This window comes from Diospyros lotus, chromosome 2, assembly GCF_014633365.1.
Source record: "Diospyros lotus cultivar Yz01 chromosome 2, ASM1463336v1, whole genome shotgun sequence".
In the NCBI taxonomy this organism is placed as follows: Eukaryota; Viridiplantae; Streptophyta; class Magnoliopsida; order Ericales; family Ebenaceae; genus Diospyros; species Diospyros lotus.
This window is the reverse complement of record NC_068339.1, coordinates 15054237-15080190: the sequence shown is the minus strand read 5'-3', so window position 1 is coordinate 15080190 and position 25954 is coordinate 15054237. Positions and strand designations below refer to the sequence as shown.

Here is a 25954-nt window from a genome sequence, read left to right as displayed (position 1 = left end):
ATTGATGCATTGTCAGGATAAGATTTGACTAAATGGTTCATCCAGTCTAAGATACTTCCATGCTCAAACCAAATGGGGGCCTATTTTCTATCTTCCAACCATCATTCTACATGCATACACGCCCTAAAAACATACGCCACAGACAGCACACCGCTTAGTCAAGAACAAAGGCACTGGTCCGCTCCGGGCGCTGTGCCGCGGGGGGCGGGGAGGGCAACAGGTTGTGATATATTGGTGTCATTCTTATTTAGAATTTTTTTTAAGAAAAAATTTGTTTGGATGATATATAAATATATATATATGCATATTTTTTTTAATTTTATATTCAAAAAAGAGAAAAAAAAAAAAAATATATATATATATATATAATAAGGATTAATCTGATCTAGTCCCGAGTCTTACTAGTCTGGTTTGCAATTTAGGATTCCTAAAAATTTCAGTCTCGATGCAATTCAATTTCAAGTCAATTTAGTGTGGTTCAGACTAGATGATGGACACCCCCTGTTGACAAATGGTTAGAAAGCAACGTGCTATGTTATTAGTTAACGAACTTATACAAAAATAAATTAATTTTTAATAACTCTCAAATGCTAATTTAAATTAACTTATAAATTTTTTTTGGTAAAATTAACATTTGTCTTAAATTTGTCAACAGCTCAATGTAGACCTAATGGAAGGGAGCTTTTTAAACAAAAGGAAAAAAAAAAAAAAAAAACCCCTCAAATGTTAAATTAGGCTATGCCTATATGTTACGATTTAGCATCAAAAAATAAATCAAAATCAAACAATCAAATATAAACTAACATTGAAAAATTCAAATTGAAAAAAATTACAAATAAAAAAAATAAAATATCAATAAAATGATATTATTATTACTATAATAATAATAATAAAGTAAAATGTTTTAAATATTCTTTGTCGGGTGCACGTAGCCTATAATATATATATATATATATAAGACATCTAATTTTGGAAGGAAGAGACGGGAGGGAGGGCCATAAAATTCAAGGTCCTTTCCAAATTGAAGACAGCATGGAGAGCTTTCCCGAGAAAATGTGGCGAGAAAACTGTGGAAGGACCTTTCCGAGAGAGGGAGAGAATAGAAAGCCTTGAAGGCGGATGGATAGTTCAGTCAATGGGTGGGCGGGTGGCGATCGTATTCGCCCGTGGGGGGGGGGGGGGGCAGCTGCTGGGTCTAAGATTCTGTATTTGAAACGTTCCAATCAAACGACCTGCCAGCATTGAATTTATTCCCCTTGTTTGGAAGGAAGGCCCATCAGCCCAAACGACAGCGACAACACCCCCAATATAATATTCTCAATTATATATTATTATTATTATGGCCATATTATTTGATCTCCACAAAACACACACACACTCACACTCACTCAATTATATCTTGCCATCATCATCAACATAATATAAACTTTTGTCTTTTTACTCATTACTTGTGTTTTTATTCTTTCGAATCATATAATCTTTTAACTTACAAATAACAATATTAAGGTCTGTTAATAAGGGTGAGTTCCTTAAAATATCAAATTTTATTATCAACTCATTTTATTTATTTATTTAGAATTAATTAAAATAGTTTACAACTCGTAATTAAAGCTATTTCTTTATAATAATAATACATAAATAAATAATCTATTATTCACGTCGAACTAACAAGAAAGTGGGTGTGTGAGTCTCACTTCCCCCCGCCCCCGAATGGACCCATGCCCCCTCCTCTCTTTCTCTTAATAAACGTGACATAATAAAATCGTATAACAATAATAATAATAATATTACCAGAAGAGAAGAAGAACACGATAATCAATACATATCGTCGGTAAGAAAAAGTCGTTAATAGCCTAGCCACGTAATCACGGTGTGGGGGTAGGCGAATTTACATCCCTACCCTCGTAAACGAAAAGTCTCTGCCGCAATGAGCGTGTCAATTTCTGCGGCTTCCATGCGTCCCATTCGTTCGTTCGGCACGTAAGCACCAACTGCACAGCACAGCACAGCACAGCAAATTCGACCAAAAAAAATATTACGAGGGAGGGAGGGAGCGTACTTCTGTTCCGTACAGATCTAATATTTAATTCCAAAATTGATATATTTGAGCAGCTGTGTAATTCACAAACTAATACGTAACCAAATTAAATTTGACGATAAGTTCAATTTTCATAAATATATATACATGCTTCAAAACTTATATTTTTTATATATAAAAAAAACAAAGAACAAAAAACAAGGGGTTGGGAATGGGGGGGGGGGGGGTAATCCCTAATGCCAAATCTCAAATAATCTCAATTTGGCTGGCTGGCGGTCGAGCTCCCTCCCCCAACACAAAACAACAACAGATTGTCAATATTTCTCATCATCATAAGCATGAACTTTCCAGCTCCTTTCTCGCTCAGAAAATCCTCCTTTTAGCGAACATGAAATCTTGGGATTTGTTCAATGTGTTCCTGCATGTTGGTTGTTCATTCCCCAATCTGCCCCCACCAATCTTATCCAGTTCTACAATTTCATTTTACCCAACACCAACCACTACAACACATTCATTCATTCATTCATTCATATGATTTCAATCCCTTCTTCTTCTTCTTCTTCTTCTCCCCCCTAAAGCAGCCATGCTGCTGCTCTGTGCCCCCTCCTCCTACCCATCCATTCTCACTCACTCACTAACCACAAAACTCATATCCCCCCTTTCATTTCAATCCACTTCATGAATATTATTAAATTGAATAATAATAATAAAAGGTATGATGTATGGGTCCAAATCGAATCAACACATGAAATGAGGTCGGTCGGACTGCACTTGGGGGGGAGACATTTTCTTTTGATTTTCTTTCTTTTTTTTCTTTTTTAGTGCCCAAATCCTCCATCTTGCTTTTCCTTCCCTTCGGATTTGCTCCTTGTCTGAATAATTATTGCCTTGATTTCTTCGATACCTGTTGGTAATATTTTCCCGAGAAAATTAAATATGACGGCAGCATTTTCTCGAGAAAATTGAAGAGATTTTTTGGGCATGTGCCGCTGTAGCCTGTAGTGTGGGGGGTGGAGGCACAGCACGGCCAGCTAAGAAGCATGTGAAGAAGATAAAATCAATGGCTGGCCCCCAAATAGATAGATGGATGGATGGATAGAAATATAATATAATTTTTATATATAACGCTTGATATGATCCGTTTCATTATTTGGCCCCCAAAAAACGGATGGATAGAGATAGATACACAGATAGATGAATGATGGTGAAGATGGAAGATGAAGAAGAAGACCCATGGCCATAGAACAGGTTTAAATTAATTGAAATGGATTGGATGTAAAATTAAGCTTTTGGTTTTATATGCTCTACCAGCTGTTGAATTTCCTCTGCAAGCAAATGGCTATGGTTAATTCGGCTTCTTGTCCTCGCCACCGCCGTTTTCATGGCCTTTCTCGAGGCTGCTTTCTTGCGGCTCGCCGCCTTGCTTCGGGCTCTCCAGAGGACGCTTCACTTGCTCCTCCTCTCCGTCTGCATCTTCCGACGAACTCCTCTCCCTCGGGTCGCCGCCAGCGTTGCCTCTGTTCTTCTCGGCTCTCGACTTCAGCACCTTCAGAAGCTCGTTCGCCGCCTTCTCCTTGCTCCGCCGGTTCTTGATCAGGACCTCGCTGATGTCCGCCGGAGTCATCCGCACCTCGCCTACCACCTCCTCCAACTCCGTTAACAGCCGCTCGTCCAAGTTGCCGTCGCCCAACCCTAGGTAATTCTTCAGCAGAATCTTCAATGCCGGGAAAGAGCAATAGCTCATGAATATATGCATATCCATTCGGCCACTTCGCAACAATGCCGGATCAAGCCGCTCGATGTGGTTCGTCGTGAAGACGAAGATCCGCTCGCTGCCGCAGCACGACCAGAGCCCGTCGGTGAAGTTCAGCAAGCCGGAAAGCGTGATCGAATTCCCGCCGTCCTCGCCGGCGCCGGCCGGGACAGCGCCGCCTCTCATTTCATCGAGGTGGCTCCTCGCTGGCGCGCCAGCCGCGGTCTTCTTCCGGTTCGTCAAATTGATGGAGCAATCAATGTCTTCGATCACGATTATCGATTTCGAAGTCGTCTTCATCAAGAGCTTCCTCAGGTCGGAATTGTGGTGAACTTCGGTTAATTCCAGATCGTAGATATCATAGCCGAGGTAGTTCGCCATGGCGGCGATCATGCTCGATTTGCCGGTTCCCGGCGGGCCGTACAGGAGATAGCCTCTCTTCCAGGCCCGGCCAGTCTTCTGATAGAAAGACTGGCCATTGGCGAAGTCCTTGAGATCGGTCATGATCTCTTCCTTCTTGGCTGGATCCATGGCCAAGGTTTCGAATGTGCTTGGATGCTTGAACGGAACGGACTCCCATGGCTGGCCTCTGGAATCGAGAGAGCCGCCTCGAGAATTGGTGTAGAGAAACCGATCTTGATTCTTTCTCCTGATATCATTGGCCTTCTCCATGATGTGATCGAGGTAGGAATCGAGGATGAGAGACTTGTCCTTCTTCTTGATTCTGAGAGTGAAGCCTCTCTTCTCTTCCGGCAATGGGCGCCACGAGAGGGTCTGGTTCTGGCGCTGCGTGACGACGTGCTCCCAGAGGACGGGGACGCCTTGGAAGACGTCGACAAGGCTGTCGTTGTTGGAGAGGCCGAAGGTGATGGCGCTGGAGTTGACGGCGCGGGTGAGGCTGAGGCGGCTGCCGGCGATGGAGGCGGAGCTGCTGAGGTAGAGCTGGACGGCGTTGTAGAGCTCGTTGGTGTTGACGCCGTCGATCTCCGTGATGTCGTAGAAGCAGTAGGAGGAGAACGAGCTGAAGAGTCGGCTGACGATTCGGAGGGAGGCGAAGCGGAGCTCCGGCGGGAAGACGGTGTGGAGGAGGCTCTGGCAGAAGGCCCAGACGCCCATTATTGAAGCCAGAGAGGTCCATAATTCCTTCATCTTCTTCAACCTTGAAATTTGAATTGAATGCTTCAGGGAGGAGAGAGTATTTTGTGCCTAGGAGGTGTAGTAGTAGTAGGTCTTGGGGTTTTGGGAGGAGGGTGAGGCTGGATTTATATAGGGAAATATTTCAGGAGGGCTCTAATGGGTTTTGGAATTCTTGAAATGGGTAGTAGTAGGTTACAGTTGAAAATGAATGAGGAAGAAATTGAGAGAGAGAATAAAGCAAAAGCAAGAAAGTTCAAAAAGTTGAAAAGGGCTTGTGAGATTGGGGAAGAGTGGCTGGCCATGAATGCAAGTACAAGAAAAACAACAAATGGCAATGCAAAAAAACAAAAAGCATCTTTGAACTCTGTTGTCTGTTGGGTTGGGTTGGGTTAGGTTGGGAAGAAAGAAGAAGAAGAAGAAGAAGACAAGTGTGTGTGAGAGATAGAGAGAGAGAAAGAGGGAGGAGCCGGGGGGGGGGGTGTTGGCTCAGTTGGGGGGTGATATAGAGGTTAGTGATTTCCGGTGGGTTATCTGCCGAGCTATGCCTGTTGTGCTCTTCTACTCTGCCAGTTTTCGCTGGAATCACTTTTGAGTTTACAAATTTCATTTCAATTTGCCCAAAATTGCTTAGAAAGATTTTATTTATTCAGTAGAAAAGCAACTCAAAAAAAGATGTGTTTAATAATAATAATAATAATAATAATGGGTATAGTTGACAGAGATATGAGCATGTGAGGTTTCTTTCAGGGGCATCAGAAAAGAACGGAGGAGTCATTCACCAACTCGGCTAACAAACAAACCTTCTTCATTTGCAGGCCCGGGAGGTCCACAGCCGATATGTCAAACCACTACTTCTCTCACTGTGCTTCCCTCCCCCGCCCCTCTTTTTCTCTCCCCCAACAAGCAAACTACCCTTTCTTTCCACTTGATTGTTTCACCCAATTGGAGTTGGGAGGGAGGCTATAATAATACACATACATACGAATGCCAATTCCATTTTTTTTGGTTTGATTTTATTCATACTTCCATTCCCATTATTATTTGGTAGTCTCTTGTGCTTCTCTTTTGAGTTTATAATAATCATATAATAATAATAATAATAATATTGACTTGGGATTGAAATAGGAAGTGACAATTGCGTACAGTACAAATGGAGAAATATTAGATTATTATTATTATTGCCTTTTTGATTATTTATTATCCTCAATTGGTCAAAAATTTTATACAGAGTAGTGAGTGATATATATACTCATTAATGATGATGGATCCTACTTCTAAAAAGTGAGATTAATTATTAAATATAATTGATTTAAGGCTATTTCTTATAAACATATATAGATATACACAACCTAAAAAGGCATAATATATTTTCGTATGTCGTTCATTGTGTGCTCATATCATGGACCATTTATTGACTATTGTTGCCCTCTCTCTCTCTCTCTCAAAAAGACGATCAATTAACTGTTGCTTGCTTTCTGAAGTCAGTAATTTGGAAGGAAACTTAGTCAGTGGAGCATTTAGATGGGACCATTCTAAATTAAATGATATAGAAATTCCAGCAACCCCAACACTTTCTCATCTTTTCCTTATGAATATATTCCTTTAAATTCATTTTTCAAACTTTTATTAGAATTTCTTGTATTTCTTTATTCGTGATGAGGATGATCCTTAATAACAACACCACAAATATTAACTAAAATTTGAATTAGATTTAATATTTTTTGTTAAAGAGTTTGTTCTTGATGGAAGCAAAAATACATGTGCTTTTGCCATTTCACCCTTATGTTATCAAATTTGTGTTTGAAGGAAAAGAAGATCCTTCTAGTAAAGGGGTCAAAGACAGATAGATACTTTCACCATTCTTTTATTTGTTTTGTTCTATCTCAACTAGCCGTTCTCTAGAGACAATTCAAATACAACAATGTTCTTCTTCCCATTCATTCGTTTCACCTATGAGCCCAAACCATTAAGATTGATGTAGAAATGAGTAGCAAATCCACTTGAATTTAGGTAATCTAGCCTATGCTTGGTTCATAAAACATAAATCCTGGTCGAGATTCCTTAGACTTAAATTGGAATTTGAGTGATAATGATACAACGATTTTATTATGTTGTCCACGTTAGATAAATCGTTGAATAACATAACATTTGTTTAACATAGTCAAATAGAGAGAATGGGGTGGGCCCATAAAAGGGACCCTACACCTCCCTTCCCCTTTTTAGTCTGCGTTGATGCGAACAACATATCATTCCTCAATCATAAGAAAAATAAGTAAATTTACTATAACAAAAATATCACATCACCTAAGATACATAACAAGTCAACACTTGATCAACTTTAAATTTGACCTTGATCAAATAAACAACTAAGGTTTCAAACACCCATAAAAACTAAAACTCCAAATAAAGTATATCTTTAACAAAATGAGAAAACTTTATCTAGGTCAAAAATAAATATTAGAATACCCTTTGAACAAAACGAAGATAATTATTATCCATCCAGCACTACAAAAACAGCTTGAGTAGAAGAAGATCTTGAAGTGCCATATGTTTAACTCTCAACTTGAGGCAATCTCTAAGATTTAGGGCACATATATAATTCAAATCAAGTAGGAAGAATAAAAATAAAAAGATGTTTCAAGCCTTCTTGATGCCATGTGCCTAAATCTCCATAAACCTAAATCGAGATAATTCACATTTATCTAGCAAATTCAATTCAACTCCAATCACAAATTTCAAGAAAAAAAAAAGGAGAATTCAACTAATCATTTACAATATAAGCAAAGTCAACACAAAATCTTTTCTTGTTTTAAGTATTGGAGTGACGTCATTTCAATCGAGTCTCAAGACAATCATTTTTGTCTTTTGCGTACGTAGATGTTCTACAATGTAGATCGATAATGCACATGATTGAGATCTCATCTAAATTATATAAATTCATCAAACACATACATTTGATGAGATGAGAAGAAAATAGATGATTAAGGTGAGTATTTGGCCTTTTTATTTCTTAATTTTCTTGTCATCTCAAGGTAAGTGAGTTCGGTGTTTCATTAACATAAACTACTACTCAATGTGTGTTGTTATTAAAAACTTGATGATCTACTAATTAAGAATCGATTGCTACTACACTCCATACAAAGAAAAGATAGATAGATAGACAGATAGATGTTGGCTTAATAACGCTCTACCCTTGGCCCTTGGGTGGACTGATATGCCATCTTTGCCTTTGCCCTTAACCTCCGACCTAAACACGAATGATATTCTTTCAAGGCAAACCAACGCGTCACTAACTAATTGCTAATTGATAACACCCCTAATAAACTGGGGCCCTCATTGTTGATGTCCCTAGCAAAACCCACAGAACCACCAACAATTATTATGTCCTCAACAAACTAAGACCATCACTGATTACTGGTCATAATTGACGGCATGAGCTACGTACAATGTGAAACAGCCTTCAAGAACAAAGGATGTCAACCCCTCAGAGACAAACTTGCAATGCAAGGGGACTTGGTATTTCTTCGTCTCGTCTCCTTTAATTCTCCAATATTTTCACCGTCTCCACCATGCCCTTAGCCTTAACTTGTTTATTCAACTAAAAGCATAATGTAGAAAACTAACTCAGTCTCAGTGACACCTTAAGACTTTGTTTGGGAGGAATTTAATAACGGAAACAAGTGAAGCAAAATGTAATGTAAATATTTTCTTTGTATTTGGAACATAATGAAAGCGTTGAAAAGATAGCGAGATTCAGGGAAACTTCTAAAATGTTATTAAAATTAATATTATGAAAAAAAGATAAAACTTTTATTAAATTCAATTCATTCTCTCTAACTCAAGAGGTAAAAAAAGATCAAACTTCTTTTATTGGATGAAATTTATTTTATTTTATTTTCATCTATCTTATTCTACTTTACCATGATACTATAACGTTAACAGCAAAGGGAAAAATATCATATTTTATTACTATTGCACTACTCATTAGGGTTAGGGTTAATACTTCAATCAAGTCTCACGTATTGTTTCACTTTGTCCTTTTCAAATTCGATTAGAAGAGAATCATTTTTGGGTATTGAAACCCACAGCTTTGCAGGTCTGTCTTTCAAGTAAACCTCTTCCACCAAGAAATCTCTCTCTGACACTTACATCGTGCTACTACTACTCTACTCATACTCGCTGTATAGAGGGCTCCAGCTACCCTACTCAAGCCTATAATAATAATAATAATAATAATATATCGTTGATTATGAAAAAAGATTACAATATTTTTAGTATAAATAAAACTACTATATAACACATCTAATTATGCATAAATATAATAATAACAATCATTAATCTCACTAAATCAAGAATGGAATATGATTTTCAATGGAGTTGGGGAACCAAATTGGATCGTGGTGAGATACAAATATTTATCCAATGCATCCCCTCAAATTCAAAAACTGTATTGATGATTTTTTATTTTTTTTTTAAAGTACACAATTGGGTTTGGAGAGAAGTGGCTACGAATTCTCATAAGTGACAAAAATATGAAATAGAAAGATCATCATTATTATTCTCAATGGAAATGTCCAAAGACCAATTTAGCATAAAATGAGTCAAAGAAGGCAGAGGAGATATTCCAAGGAGAAAGCGCAACAACACCATGACCATACACAGAAGATTCTTTTGACTGCATATATTCTACAATGTTGCTAGATTATATATAAAAGAGACCTTGCATTACAGCCATAAAAGCTTGTAAACATGGCTCCTCCTTTCACTACTCTAAGCATCTATCTAGGAATCAATGTCTCATCTTCCAAAAGTTTTTGACAATGGAGAAATTAAAGCTAGCCCCCCAATATCTTGGTGTAACACAGCTCGTTTGCCCCTGGAATGCTCTCCCATTGCCATTCCCTGGATTCTGGAATCATCTGGCTACCCTTCTAGAATCTCTTGAAAGATGATTACTCAGTAACACCACCACCCTATAAAACCAAAGTGACTATTTCTACACTTCTCCAGGGCTAAGGAAGAGTTATATTTATACACATCATCATTTTTTCTTTATTTGCAGAGACTGTCTACCATTTAAACCCATTACCATCAAGACTTACCCTCAACGCAACTTTGTAGAACAAATAATAATAATAATGATAAAGACGCCCACAATTGGTATCAACTTGTACAGCTCAATTAACTTTAAAAGATTTTCGAACTGTACCAGGTCATACTAATATCTCAAGCAATCGAATTTGGTTCTCTTCTTCCAATGAACTCACATTCACAGCATATCAATTAACATAAATAACATGTTCGGTACCAAATTTGATAGCTATGACATCAACACAACATTTGCAAACATCAAGAAAGGGTAATTGCACAAAATTCACAAAATTTTCATACATCTACATAATATTGTTGTATAGAGTATCAAACATCAAGGCGGAAGCAGAAGCCTAAAAGAATGGGAAAAGAATCCCAACAGAATCTCACATGAGAAGGGGACTTAACCACCACATAAAAGATCTATAACAGCATGTGCGTTAGAGCAGAGCCTGTAACACTTTGTATAAATGCACATTAATCAATGGCAATGATGAGAAAACCAACAGATACATACATGAGAAAAACAGGATAGAGTGCAAGGGCTTTTCTCCTTGGGTTGACTGCTGTACTCATGAATGGATATGCAGCCCAAGAACTCCACGACAATGTCACACACACCACCACCACCTTCACAATCACATTGTCCTTCAACATGCAGATCAGAGCACCAATGTCCAGGGGGAATAGACAATAACCAAGAAGACTCAGACTCTGGAAGAAGATTATATGACCACCCTGATACAGAGCATAAGCATAATGTCTGTCAGATAAAAGCCCACGGTTGCAAATTGCCAGGTTTAAAATTTCGGAGAAATTGATATTCCTTCAAGGAAGGCAACTTTTAAGAGTAAAAAATACTAGACCAAAACTTTAACCACAACCAATTCCTGAAACAGTATATGCAACACACAAACGTGTGGAGAAAGAGAGAGAGAGAGAGAGATTACCAGAAGCAGCACATTCAATGTCAGAATCACAGCACCAGCTGCAAGAAGCGCAAAAGCAACTGCAAACACTTCAGACTGGAAAGATAAAAAAAGGTACAAGAAAGGCATTAGAAATTTTCACCAATCTCCATCCATTATGCACAGAAGTACTAAAAATTGGAAAAAAAAAAAAATCCACAAGAAGAAATAGTCCTCAGCAAGAAAAATAGAAACACTATGAGAGGAAGATCTTGATTGTAGATCTAACAGCAAGGATCCTTACATGTATAAAATCTTTCTTGTCACTTCTGAAATTGTCATATGTGATAAGAAAAAGCACTAATTAATAGGAACTAGAAAAATAAATAAAACATCAATGTTGACAAAAATAAAAAAATTGACAGACAAGTTTCATATGCTTGACAAAACAATAATGGAGTTCTTTAAGAGGAGGTGTTTTTTTTTTTTTTTTTTTTATTGGGGGGGGGGGGCGCACATGGGGGAACCCCAATGTCAATAACTTCATAATCACTGCTGTAAACAGTCATCTAAGTGGCCATAAAAAGATCCATCTGAAATTGCAATATATGTACATAATGCATATTTATAATATATAATATATCATAAAACTTTTTGAACAACAAAGCCCATGGAAAACCATTTTCCCTGTGTGAATGAGACGAGAGGAAAGGGTTTTTGCACGCTCCAAAACATGATAGCATAAACTAAATTCTTGGGCATTCCCAATGAGTAATGAGTGCCACAAGGAGAGTTCTCTAATCTCATATTACACATCCTCTTAACTGGAAAGAAAAATTAAAGTTCCAAATTAATATATATTTTTGAAGCAAGAACCATATGAGACAACAAACACTACAATTGTAGCTTCATTAATACAGATTGCTAAAGCCACTTGTAGTTCCTTCCAACACATCATCTCTCTGCTTGTCAGAGCATGCAAGGAAGCCATTACAACCTTATCTTCAAAATGAGTACGTTACGTAGATTTCCATGTTCTACAATGAGTCAATGTTATCAACCATGAGGAATCTCATATCAGATAACGACTACCACAATAACTTGAGGGATAGGCAATGAGTCCAGACTGTAGATGGAAGTGGAAGGGTAAGTCTTGAGTTGTCTCAAGTATGGACATCAACAGATAATACACCGATAGAGAAAAGCTTATTATCAATCAGTAGGTACCCCAATGTATTTGGCTTTTCACTTTCGTGGGACTTAAAACATATTTCACAATTATAATTATAGGATTGAATCATAAAACAAGACAAGCTTTCATGGGAGACGAGGATAAAACATCAGTAAAAGAGATGTTTATATGGCCAAGTGAAACAACTCCAAATAAAGAAGGAAAAAGTGTCATTATCAGTTTGATCAGTAGTATATTTCCCTGTTGTAGAACCACATTTTAGGCATTCTTATTTGGGAATGTCTCTCTCAAAAATAATTAAGCTTCACAAAAGTAGTATATATACGGCTTCAACTTTTCTGAAACAAGACTGTTACTAACCCCTAACTAACAAAAGTACTTGCTTTACCTTAATAAATATTCAAACTCCTCTCATGTACACAAGGACCCATATATTGACATATCGCTTGATTCTAGCATATACTTCATGGGTACACATGGACTCAATGTTCACCCTTGTGTACGTGTGTCCACCAAATAAGACAGACAGTCAGTCTATAAAATGTCATACACCCAACTTAGAGACTTAGGTCCTACAACTTTTAATGATGTAGAGAAAAGCTCACTTTAGTCTTTAGCAATAAAGAAAAAATTGTAGCCTCAATCACGGACCCAAATAAAGTTATTTAATTTCAAGCTCATTCTTAAATGATTGTATCCTATGATATAAGATTATAAAATTTGAATTATATTTAAATATTAAAACAGGGTACTTAGTGCCTATACCAACCTTTGGATATATATATACACACACCTTGAGATTAAGGGCTGGGCCGAATTGATACAAGGGTCCATGTAAGATAATAATTGGTTCTTCCATTTTTCTCATTAGTACTACTATATTTGGTTATAACTTATATAAACAATTGCAAAAAGAAAAGAATAACACCACCACCACCAACATCAAGCCTTAATCCCAGGTGTCTAGTCGGTTAATTGGATTTTGACTCATGAATACTTTCTATCCATGACTATATTTTTTATAAGGCAATTGTTTGTATATCATGTCTAAGAGTTTCCTAACAAGTTTTCTTTGGCCTCCATCTTACCACTTTTCCTACGAATTTCTTTCATTTCATCTATTCTCGTCACAAGTGCACCTATTGGTCTTATTCTCACATCCAAACTATTTTAAATGCATACGGGGTATATTATCTTCAATATGTACAACTCCAACCTCATAATGAATAACGTCATTTCTAATTCTGCATCTTTTATACCATCATACATTCACTGTAAGATGAAAACAAGGGATTTAATAGAGCTAGTATTATAGCCAACTGAAAGAAATTTACTTTTATTTTTTATGGGGTTTTATTTCAATTAAATACTGAATGCATTTTTCCACTATAACCATCCTGCCTAGATTCTTTAAGTAAATTCTCAATAATTTCTCTACCTTTTAGAACAATTAGTCCAAAACATTTGAACTGTCACTTTCTAAAAAGAATCTTGATCTTGAAGTATCAATTTCATGATAACATCATCTGCAGTTCTATTTTTACTAAGGCTTCGTTTGTTTGTAGACAAGTGATTTCCTGAAAGAAAACAGTTTTCAAGGAAAACAATTCCAGAAAAGAGTTTTCCTGAAATTTGTTTTATGTTGTTTGGCTGTAACCTAAAAATTTTATTGGAAAACCATTTCCAGTGTTTGGCCCTTGATGTGACTGAAGAGAGAGAGGTGGAGAGAGAGAGAGAGAGAGAGAGAGAGCCAGACAGTGACGCAGAGAGCGGCAACAGCAAGGCAGATGGCAACACAGAGACCGAGCTGGAGCAGGTGTGTGGCGGGGCGGAGTTAGGGTTTTGGAAAACGACTTGCCCTTTTGCAGATGGGAAGTTGTTTTTCCCAAATTACCCAGCTTTAAAAGGCTGATTTTCCGTTGACTGAAAAGTGTTTTCAATTAACTTGTATGTTTTCCTGCTCCCAAACATTGGAAAATAGGGAAAGTGTTTTCCTGTAAAACACAAAAACACTTTCCCCCAAACAAACGAAGCCTAAACTTAGACTCCATACATTTCAAAGCAAACAAAAATTAAAAAATAAAGAACGAAAAAAGAAAAAAGAATGAAAGAATAAATCTTGGCAAGTATTGTTGTTTAGTCTGTACGAAGCACTGTAACCCAAATTACCTTAAAATAACAAATTGATCATTGTCATCATCACAATTCCCTATCCCAACAGGTGGGATCAACTATTATCTCTATCCCTAACTATATCTTCTATGAAGTTATTATATTCCATGTCATGCCTAAAGGTTTTGCACCAAGTTTTATTATCTCGTCTACTTCTTTTGCTACAAATTTCTTCCATTTCATCAACTCTCCTCATTGGCGTGTCTATTAGTCTTCTTTTCATATGTTTAAACCATTTTAATCATGTCTTGATCATCTTATTTTCAACAAGCACCACTCCTACCTTAGAGAAGAATACAACCTGGGAAGAGTTCAATTTTACAGTAAGGATATAAACAAAATTTAAGGCATTACCAACAATGTGCAAAGAATCATTTAAATCCAGATCCTCACGGGAGAGAGGAGGAACAAGACAAACAAAACCTCCCACAAAAGTGAATTAACAAACATTATTTACAAGAATTTTTGTCAAGCATACAACCAAAGGGAAAAAAATGACAACTTGAAAAGAAAAGGTGAAATCCAAGAACTTGATTTGCCAAGAATATCCTAGTACATCCAAAGGATAAGCATGATGAAATCTTGTATTTGATCAGTAATTGCACTGAGACATTCACCTTTCCAGATTCAATCAGACAATGGTTTTAACTACAAGACCAAGAACATACATGGTTCAAAAGATTTTCCGGTTGAAATGTAGATCATGTAAGATGAATAGACTTTTCCATTCCCATTACACAGGATAAGGTATATATTCAAGCATACAGTTAGTGACATGGGAGAGGTCATATTTAATCAGCATAAGAGGCTGTTGGTAGCTTTCCGATGCATTAATTCCTCAAAAGAAGTTCATTTCCAGAGGATGGCAATAGGACAGTAATCCTTCAGTATTACCAACTACCTTGCTAGATGTTGACTCCCAATTCTCTAGCTTCAGGAAAAGCAGAGGATGGGTGAGGATCTTGTGATGTCTGTTAGGTCATTTACCAAAGAATTTGCAATTAAGTTACTTGTACCTACTTCCAAAAATTCATCAATCACCCAAAGGTCAAACGTGAGTGGGAGGATATATGAAAGGGAACCAAATACAACACCAAAAAAGGTCCACACTATCTTCAGTCTCGAGGATCTTATAGAATCAATGGCAAAAAATGGGTTTCAGTTGTCCAAGACTTGAAGACGTTTTATATCCCATAATAATTGACCAAGAGTCATCGGACTGTGACCTACCAATCAAGCACCAAGTAGCCCCTAAAGAGAGATGACCAGAACATAAGGAAGAGCAAACACCCTTCCTTATATTCATTGTATCTCATATCTCTAGCCTCAAGTTTAGCACACACGTTTACAACAACAATCACAAGCCTTCTGTCAGGACCCTATGGGTCCGGGGCAAATGTGCAATTACTTGTTATGGTTAGAGGGTTGAGATGATTGTAACAATTGGATGGTTGTAACGGTAGGGTTAGGTTGTTGGGTGGCAGTTAGGGGGTTTAGACTGTTGAGGAGAGTTAGATGATTAAAAGGGACTGTTATTATTGTTAGGAGGTTAACAACCGAGTGTTAGGGTGTAACTACCATGGATTGGCAGGAAGAGGGGCTATAAAAAGGGCTCCCCTATTCAATAAACAGCATTGATGAATACTTGATGCAATTCCAGTTTATCTCTCCCGATTTCTCTCTATTCCGTCTCTCTCTCTCAATTCTCCTCCCTCTCTTTCTCTCTTCCTCTCAACCCAACCCTAATTCTCCTAAATTTCCCTCATACGAGGAGAATTCCCTCTGTCAAGCCAAGACCCTGACACCTTCATCCCTCTAAGTGGGGTCGGCTACATGACATCTATATCTCCATTTGGCTTAGCTTAAATTATACAAGCTTATAAGATCTAAGGGCTTATTTGTTAATAAGCTGTTAAAGCAATTTGGATAAAGAGCTTATTTTAATGAGTAATTTGGGCATTTACTTAGTCAACACCAATTTATTTTGAGGTAGGTTAGAAGCTACTAAAAAATAAGCTACAACATACCAGCTTACCAAATACATATAAACTAGCTTACTTAAGACATTTACTTGGATCCCAATTTGCATATATATAAACTAGCTTCTAGATATAATTATCATATAAATGCTAATGATATTCTTTTTTCTAATCATTTTTGCCTAAAAACCCCTTATACTAGCCTAAATTCATGATTTTCCTTCATGATAGCCATGAAGATCATAAGGAGCCTTTTCTCTCAGCCTAATAAGCATGGCTGTATTACACCCAAAAAAAAAGTGACATCGAAATTCTTTAGAAAAAAATCCTGACAAACACAGCAAAAATTTCATATATGTATGTGCATTGTATTTGTAATATAATCAGCGATGAAATGTAAAAAAATACTTATACTATTATATAAAAAAATGTGAGAATTCATTGCAAAGAAATGCAAAGTAATACTAGTATTTATCTTAGAGAGTTCTATTCTTGAAGAAAGAGAAAGTTCTAGATTTCTCAAAGTTTAGAAGGAGAAAAAAAAGTCATAAGTATAATGAATATAATCTTTAAAATATCATGAGTTATGTTTGGCTATTAGCTTTACACCCCAAACTGTATCTCAAATTTTCAATGTTAAAGCAATTCAGCTGAATCTACTCGACTACAGATAAAGGCTGTTGCATTGTTCACACAATCCTTAACATCACTCAAATAATAATTTAATAACAGCAAGCTGTAAATTCAATTTATGCAATGAATAGACCTTTCATAGGTAACTGCATCTTTTGCACACATGCACACAAATATAATTTAAGAATAATGAAGGAAAAAAAAAAGCTCTAGCAGCATGCTCCTGATCTCTTTTGCGAATAAAATCCTTAGGTCAATGTGACTCTTGATTTCACACGTTCCACCCACCAGTATAACTTTGCTATTCTACTGAGCTCCATGAGTTACAAGTATTTCGGTAATCTCAAATTTCAACAGGAAAAAAAATTTATCAAATTGAGGCCATTAACCTCATTCTCAACCAAGCTGTGCTGTTAAGTTGAACATGATTTCTTGCAAGTTGAAAGAAGCATATTAAAGTTCCTTGATTGCCAATGTTCAATCAAAGAACTTGATTGAGGTCTAGCCTCTTCATTTAGATTTTATAGGAGGAATGTACAATACTTTACTTCTAAAAATAAGGATTAACTGACAACTCGTTGACAGCTAATTACATTTATTCTAACACTCCTCAAGTTGGAGCATATAAGTCATATGCACAAAGCTTGTTACAAATAAAACTAATACGAGGACCCTGAAAAGACTTAGTGAAGATGTCTGCCAGTTGATCGACTGAATTGACAAAGCTAGTAGCAATACATCCAGATAAAACCTTTTCTTTGATGAAATGACAATCAATTTCTATGTGTTTGGTCCTCTCATGAAAAACAGGATTAAGAGGCTATATGCAAGGCGGCTTGATTATTATAGATTAATTTCATTTGCATCACCTCGCCATATTTTAATTCTTAAAGCAATTATTTCAACCATATAAATTCACAAGTTGCCAAGGCCATAACACGGTATTCTGCTTCTGCACTAGACCTAGCAACCACATCCTGCTTCCTACTTTTCCAAGATACCCAGGTGCCACCAATTAGAACACAGTACCTGGAAGTAGAGTGTCTATTTGAAAGAGATCCTACCCAATCGGCATCAGAATACCCAATCACCTGAGTATGACCCTTACCTTCATATAACAATCCCTAACTTGGTGAGCCTTTGATATATCTAAGAATGCAAATGGCAGCATTTCAATAACTATCACATGGAGACTGCAGAAACTGACTAACTACACTCACAACAAAATAGATGTTTGGCCGAGTGATAGTGAGATAGTTTATCTTTCTGACAAGTTGACAATATCTACCAAGGTCAGATAATAGCTCCCCCTGTCCTAGTAAGAACTTGATATTTTGGTCCATGGGAGTATCAACCAGTCTACAATCAAGCAGACCAGCCTCCTCAAGAATGTCTAAGGCATATTTCCTTTGTGAAATAACTATGCCACTTTTGGACTGGGCTACTTCAATGCCAACAAAATATTTCAACTTATCCAAATCTATAGTCTGAAAATAGTTGAAGAGATGTGTCTTCAGTTGAAGAATATCATCCTGATCACTTCCAGTGATGACAATATCGTCCACATAAACCACTAGATAAATGCATTGACCATTTGATGAGTGGCAATAAAAAACAGAGTGGTCAGCCTCACTACGATTCATACCAAATTCCTGAAGAACTGTACTAAACCATCCAAACCAAGCTCGCGAAGATTGTTTCAACCCATAAAAAGAGAGGTGAAATTTGCAGACTGATCCAGACTCCTCTTGAGCAACAAAGCCAGGCAGTACCTCCATATAGACTTCCTCCTAAAGATCCTCATGAAAAAAAGCATTCTTAATATCCAACTGATAGAGAGGCCAATGATTCATCGCAGCAATGGATAAAAACAAGTGCACGGAGGCAATCTTAGCCACTGGAGAAAAAGTGTCACCATAATCCAGTCCAAAAATCTGAGTATAGCCTTTGGCAACCAAACGTGCCTTAAGGCGATCGACCTTCTCATCTAGACCAACCTTCACGGTATAGACCCAACGACAACCAATAGTAGATTTACCAAGAGGAAGAGAAACCAATTCTCAAGTGCCACTAGAATGTAGAGCATCCATCTCATCAACCATGGGCGTTATCCTAAATCTGAAAGTGCCTCACTGGTAGTTTTAGGGACATTAATAGAAGATTAAGTGGACACAAAAGCATAATAGGGTGAAGCCAAGCGATGATAGCTAAGGAAGGTGTAGATGGGATGAGAGTTACGAGTAGAGCGTATACCTTTTCGAGTGGCAATGGGCTCAGGAGAAGGTTCAACAACTAACTCAGAAGGAATGGGTTGGTCCGAGGTAGGTGAGGATGTCGGAGCATGAGGTGAGTTAGCAAGTTCTTTGTTAATAGCTGTAAGAGGATGTGGACGACATGATAAACCTAAAGGAGACGTTCATGGACAGTAAAAGCAATGTCGAAGGAGGGAGAACAAAGATAAGGAGTAGAAAGAACCTCAGAAACTGGACGACTCTCAACATGGGGGAGAGAAAAAGGAAATGCCTCAAAGAAGGTAACATCAGCAGAGATGAAATACCATTGTTGATCAGGAGAGTAACATCGATAGCCTTTCTGAAGTCATGAGTAACCAAGGAAGACGCACTTGATAGCCTTGGCTGAAAGTTTGGGACGACCAGGGGTCATGCCGTGGACAAAACAAGTGCACCCAAAACACGAAGTGGAAGAAGATATAGACTCTGAGCAGGGAAAATGATGGAGTGAGAGACATCATGTTGTAAGACAGAGGAAGGCATCCAGTTAATGAGATAACATGCAATGAGAATAGCATCAGCCTAAAATAGGAAAGGAGCATGACTATATAGTAAAAGAGTGCGAGTAGTTCAAATCAAATGGCGATTTTTGCGCTCAGCAACTCCATTCTGTTGGGGTGTATAGGCACAGGAAGATTGATGTAAAATACCCTTAGAAGCCATGAAAGTAGTGAAAGGAAATGAGAAATATTCTCTAACACTGTCGCTGCAGAAGGCACGGATAGAAACATTAGATTGAGTGTGAATTTCAGCATAGAAGTCCTTAAAGATAGTAAATAACTATGAATGGTTTTTCAATAAGTACACCCAAGTACAACGAGAGTAATCGTCGATGAAAGTGATGAAGTACCGAAAACCTGAAATAGAGAGAACATGATAAGGACCCCAAACATCACTATGGACAAGTTCAAAAAGGGACGTAGCCCGATTATTGACACGCTTTGAAAACGAAGTACGAGACTGTTTTCCAAGTTGACGCGACTCACAATTTAAAGTGGAAACATTAGAAAGATGCAAGACCATCTTTTGTAACTTGGATAGACTCGAATGTCCCAAACGATTATGAAGAAGAGTTGGAGATTCAGTAGAAATGTAAGATGTTGGGGAAGATGATTTGTCGAGATAATAAAGTCCCCGCCACTCACGCCCGACACCAATCATCTGTCCCGTACCCCAGTTGTGCACAACAACATAATCAGCAAAGAAGGTTATGGAACAATGGAGAGCATGTGCCAGTTTACTAACATAAGCAAGATTAAAGGGGTTGCCAGCAACATATAAAACAGAATCTAAGGATAACGAAGTGCTTGTAGCGTATGTTTTGGAACCATTGGCAAGAGTAACAGATGGTAAACAAGAAGTAGAGAGACGGGAAAAAAACTTTGGTTACCAGAGAGATGATCAATTGCACTAAAATCAAGAACCCATGGTCCAGGAGTGGCAAACTAAGTAGCACAAGTAATAGAATTATCAGTGTGCATCACAAAAGTAGTGGATGACAACGCAGTCTGTTTAGAAGACTGATATCGAAGGTAGTCTTCGTAATCACTTCCAATCAAAATAAGGGACGGAAAGGAATGATTGTCAAATGTTTATGTTGAGGAATTAGTTGCGATAAACTGAGCGACATTAGCAGCACGTGGAGGTCGACCATGTAATTTGTGGCACCGTTCTCGAAAATGGCCCCACCTATGGCAGTAGTTGCATTTAGGACAATTACCTCATTGTGAGTTATTGCCTCGATTATTCCCTTGTTCTCCTCTGCCAAAGGTTTGTAATGCCAATATAGAGAAATCAACTTGAGAACCATCGACGAATGAAGATGAGGAAGAGACCCGAAGAAGTCTAGCAAAGGCATCTTCTAGCGTCAGAACAATGGGGCTGGATAATATTTGATCCCAGACAGGAGCAAGGTCAGATCGAATGGCAGTCAATCCCAAAACCATAAAGATTTTATCTCGCTACTGCAACTGTTCTTCTGCAATATTACCAACTAGCAACAGAGAGTTGAACTCTTCCTTCAGGGATTCTAGACGGCCAAGAAATTTAGACATATCCATATCTTGTTACTTCAAGTGAACAATAGTGGAAACAATAGAGTAGAGACGTTGGATATCATTTGTATAAAAAGATTTGACTTTTGTCCATACCTGAACACAAGTCTTACATGCTTTGTAAATAACATATAGTTTGGGATCAATTGTTTACCATAACATGTTGCAAAGAAAGGCGTCGATTTTCTTCCAAGTTGCTCTCTCAGCAGCAGGAATTGCATCGACTTTCGTATTTAGGTGATCTTCCATTCCTTAACCCATGAACCATAACTCAACAAAGGTAGTCAAACACATGTAATTGGTACTTCCAACCAGTTTTTCAGAGGTAATGATAGGTGAAGGAGAAAAAGGCGAAGAGAAACCTACAGATTTAGATCTAAAGGCAAATTGAAGATGCTGGACTCTTCATAATTTGGATGGAAGGCAGTTTTGAAGTGTCTTCAATGGCAGATCTATCGGAAGGACTCTCCATATTTTGGATGGAAGTCACTTTTGAAGTGTCTTCAATGGCAGATTTGTCAGACATGAAGTGGATCTAGTTCAGGTGGGTCTGGACAAATCTGATGGGTCGAATTTAATTTAATGGGTCAGATCAAGGCTAAACAGATTTGAAACGGATCGTGCTTTGGCAAGATGGGCCAAACCAGATCTAGTTTGAGATCTGGGTTTTAAGTTTAGAAACCAATTGAAAAGTTGAAAAATCGCAAGTGTATGGTAGACCTGAAGAAGGAGAACAGCAAGGAAGTGGCTAGATGTGGGCGATGCAAGCACGGAGGCAACCGCGAACAGCAGTGGCGATGCTCGGCGGCAACAACAACAACAACGGGCGCAGATTTGGGTGGCAGCAACAGAGGCCACAATCTGGAGGAGGCTGCAGAGGCAGAAGGCGATGGTGAGGCTGATTTCGAATAGAGCAAAGGAGGCCAATTGCACTGAATGAAGGAGGCTAATGCAACGGGCAACGGTCAACGGTGAAGGCACAACAGTCAATGATGGTAGCGACAACAATGGCTAAATCTGGGTAGCGCTGTTAGATCTATGCTAGTGTGTGTTGGATTTGGGTGAATGAGATGGCTACAGTGAAGGTTGTGGTTAGATTTGAAGGTTTGCGGTTGGTGAGAGATGGCAGCGGAGGTTGCAGAAGCAAGTGGCAGTAGTGTTAGCGGTGGTCGGATCTGGGTGATGCAGCAACGGTAGCAGGAGCAGAAGCAGCGACCAAGGAGGAGACCCAGCAACAACGATTTGCTGGAGGCGGCGACCGATCTACTGGAAGAGAAGGCCACAACTGTTGATGGGGCGGCGACTTTGGTTTTAGATCTGAAGGTTGCAGCTGCTGATGGTGAGTAGTGGCAATGACTGTGGTTGCAGCTGGGGAGGAAGTGGTTACTACTGGAGGTGGAGGAGACGCACGTTGAACGGCCAAAAAGAAGAAGATCAGGCAACGGAGGTGGAGGAGACAACTAGGGTTTGTATAGCTCTGATACTATGTTCAATCAGAGAACTTGATTGAGGTCTAGCCTCTTCATTTAGATTTTATAGGAGGAATGTACAATAATTTACCCCTAAAAATAAGGACTAATTGACAACTCATTAACAGCTAATTACATTTATTCCAACAGCTAATGCTTGAGAGCACAAAGGAGATCTAATAATCTCATTAAGTACTCAAGTCTAAATATGTTGCCACAAATAGGATGTTTATATGGAGGGGGTGGGGAGGGGAAACATTTTCCCTTGTTTGAGAGAGTGTTTCATAATACCCTCCCCTTCCATACCCGTTTTTCCTTACTCCTCAATTTGAGGTGTAGGGAGGGGGGAAGATAAAATATTAATAAATTTTTCCTTACTATATGTTCTGTCAAATTCCATTCTCTATTCAAACAAAATAAAGCTACATTACTCACCCTAACATTTCATTTTTCCTGAACAAGGAAATAGTGCCAACATTTCCATTACTTCCCTTACCTTTCCATTCTGTTCCATTATGTACCATTCATACCCTATCCCACCCTTCCCAAACCCTAGTTATGTAACATGAAAATAAAATCCTGTAGATGGGAAAGATTGTTTAGTGTGTAATTGAGTAGATTCACTGCAGGGAATGACTTTCACATTGAGATTTGATAAGGTTGTATGGCCAATAGCTATTAGCAGAGACACTTAGCATGATCTGTTGGATTTGAGTGCATGTTGGACTGTAACATTGTTGAATACTATCCAGCATCATGAATACAAGTTAGATATTTGGAATTTGCAAACAACTTTGCTATGTTTTTAACACCCTCCGCCCCCAACAAAAAAAAATAAACAACGTCCAAGAGAATTGAGTAAATTCTCCCGCAAGATATCAAGAACAAAGGTTTAGTAGATCCTGGTTTTAAGAGCCTACCCCAGTAATAGTATTCAATAAATTAACAGTTCTTAACGCATCCATCAACAATCATTGTCATTCATGTTATTGTTCTCCCATACTGATTATAAATTATAGATGAGCAGAAGTCAATTTAACATCCCTATAAGAGACAACACCTGCCTGGTTCCGCCTTTAAACCCCTCACCAATTTCAAAAAATTGCGATTACTATCTTAGAGGCGTATTGGAGAAATCACCAATAAGTGCCAAATCTTGAACAAATAGCTGAGTTAAGCTAAATCTTCAAAACACCACCTGATTGAAGCATCTTTTTGCGAGCCTCAAAATGTAAACATCAAAAACAGTCATTTTGATTTTGAAAGGAAACAAGAATTTTTAACAAAGACAGTTGTGAGCAGTTTACCAAACAGATTGTCTACCGCAAACAGGTCTAGGAACCGCAATCACAAGTAGCCTACAAGTCTCATGCATGTAGATATAAAAAATGCGCGTAAATAAATGCTTGATGATTGATTTCACCTTCTTGACAGATGCGGACCAGGAGAGAGTGAGACCAAGGAAAACAATGAAGAAGAAAGGCCCCCACAGATCCCAATCCCTCAACGCCTTCCCGGGATCATCCCGATACGGGTTCGGAAACACCACCAGCTTCAAATTGCTGACTATCCTCGAAAGATCCCGCTTCACCGTGTCCCACACCGGCTCCGTGAGCGTGTTCGGCAGCGACCCGAACCCGGCGGCCCCAATGCTCTTCGATGGGCCGCCTCCGTTGGATCCAGGCGGCAGCGGCGGCGCAGGTACCGAGGGGACCGGCGTCGGCTTCTGGTAGGACCCCGTCGCGGGCGCCGCGGCGGGCGGCGGGAGATTGGAGGGAATGAAGGGCGAAGAGGAGACCGGAATGGAAGCCCGCGGAGGGCTGGGCGGACGGGCGGGGAGGACTGAGGGCACGCTGGCGTTGATGAGGTTCTCGATCTCGTCGATGTCGGACTGGGAGGTGGAGTGGAGGGGTATCGTGTCGCTGTGCGACATTTTCCGGGAAAATTCAGGGATCTGGGAAAATCAATTGAGCGTTGGGGGGTTTGGAAGGAAGGAAGGAGACAATTTATTGGGGATTTTAAAATTTTGGGGATGATCTGATCGGAGAAGAAGAAAGAGAATTAGATCTAGTTCTAGTTCTCGTTCTCGCCCAACGCCCAAGGCAACCTGCAATTGCAAAGCGTTGCCACCAAGTAAACGATCACCACCCCAGCCCCCCTGTTTCCAATTGGACTCACAAAACCTTAAATTACAATTTTAGCCCCCTAACTTAGAGGTCTAAGTGGTAAATCACATGACAAATTTGGGTTCGATTTGCCCTACACAAGCATTGTCGCCATTATACCAGCTATATGTTTATTTACACTTCAAAATATAAAATTTATATGAAAAAAAAATTAAAGAATTTAATTATCTATAAATTATTTATATAAAAATAAAAATATTCAATTAAAAGTGTTTGATTAATTTAATTTTTAAACAAAAAATTAGTATACTTTTTAATTTTTGATATTTAATTACAATTTTATTTTCTATAAAATTATTTCTCCAGACTAACTGGTCTCTTCCCTGTCTCTCCCAAGGGTATTTAAGAAAATTAGTGCACCGTGAAAATTGGCCAGATCGAATTGGTCGATTTTTTATTTTTACAGTCGGAAATAGTTTGGACGCTGTACAAACTGTGCGGTTCGCGATTTGTACAGTTCGCGATTCGATTTAAAATAAAATCATCCAAGAAAATATAAAAAAATATATATTATTATAAAAGTCACCCCAATAGGTTAATTTGATAAATTTTTATTTTCTAAACAAGTTAATTGCATAATTCATTGTTAAACAGGTTATTTTATGCTTTCAATATTGAAATATTGTATGTTGAATTACATTTTTTTGTCTTTATTTTTTGCTTCTAATTATTTACCTTTGATTATCTTTGTTGGTCCGTTAGAGTATGGCCAATAAGAGAGAAATGAATTAAGTGATTAAAATTTTTCTCAATTTTAATAAATATTATTGATTAAAGATTTTATTGAAAAATATATTTGATAAATATAATAAATTATGTTTAAGATTAATAATAAATGTAAGCCACGAGATATAAGAAAAATAAATAATATGAAGCATAGTATAATTTATAGTGGTTCGGTGTCCGCATACACCTAATCCACTATCCCAATGTCTAACCACCTTGGGAGTTCTATTAAATCAGAATCATCAGTGTTTCCACACTAGTTCACATTGGAAACTAGATACACACCTAGATTACAATAGATTCGAGACAACCACTACACCAAGGT

General features: G+C 38.2%; 2 protein-coding genes across 2 annotated transcripts; both read right to left on the bottom strand.

Annotated features, from left to right (window-relative positions):
• Positions 1–2690: 2690 nt before the first annotated feature.
• On the bottom strand, positions 2691–5436 carry LOC127793759 (AAA-ATPase At5g57480-like). The gene has a single exon (XM_052324465.1). The coding sequence runs from the start codon at positions 4938–4940 to the stop codon at positions 3384–3386; it is 1557 nt and encodes a 518-aa protein (XP_052180425.1). The 5' UTR covers positions 4941–5436; the 3' UTR covers positions 2691–3383.
• A 4855-nt stretch (positions 5437–10291) lies between these two features.
• Positions 10292–24879, bottom strand: LOC127795596 (protein YIP4b-like). The gene is made up of 3 exons (XM_052327376.1): positions 24141–24879; positions 10970–11044; positions 10292–10757 (listed from the first exon to the last, which is right to left on the bottom strand). The coding sequence occupies exons 1-3, from the start codon at positions 24648–24650 to the stop codon at positions 10497–10499; spliced, it is 846 nt and encodes a 281-aa protein (XP_052183336.1). The 5' UTR covers positions 24651–24879; the 3' UTR covers positions 10292–10496.
• Positions 24880–25954: the final 1075 nt, after the last annotated feature.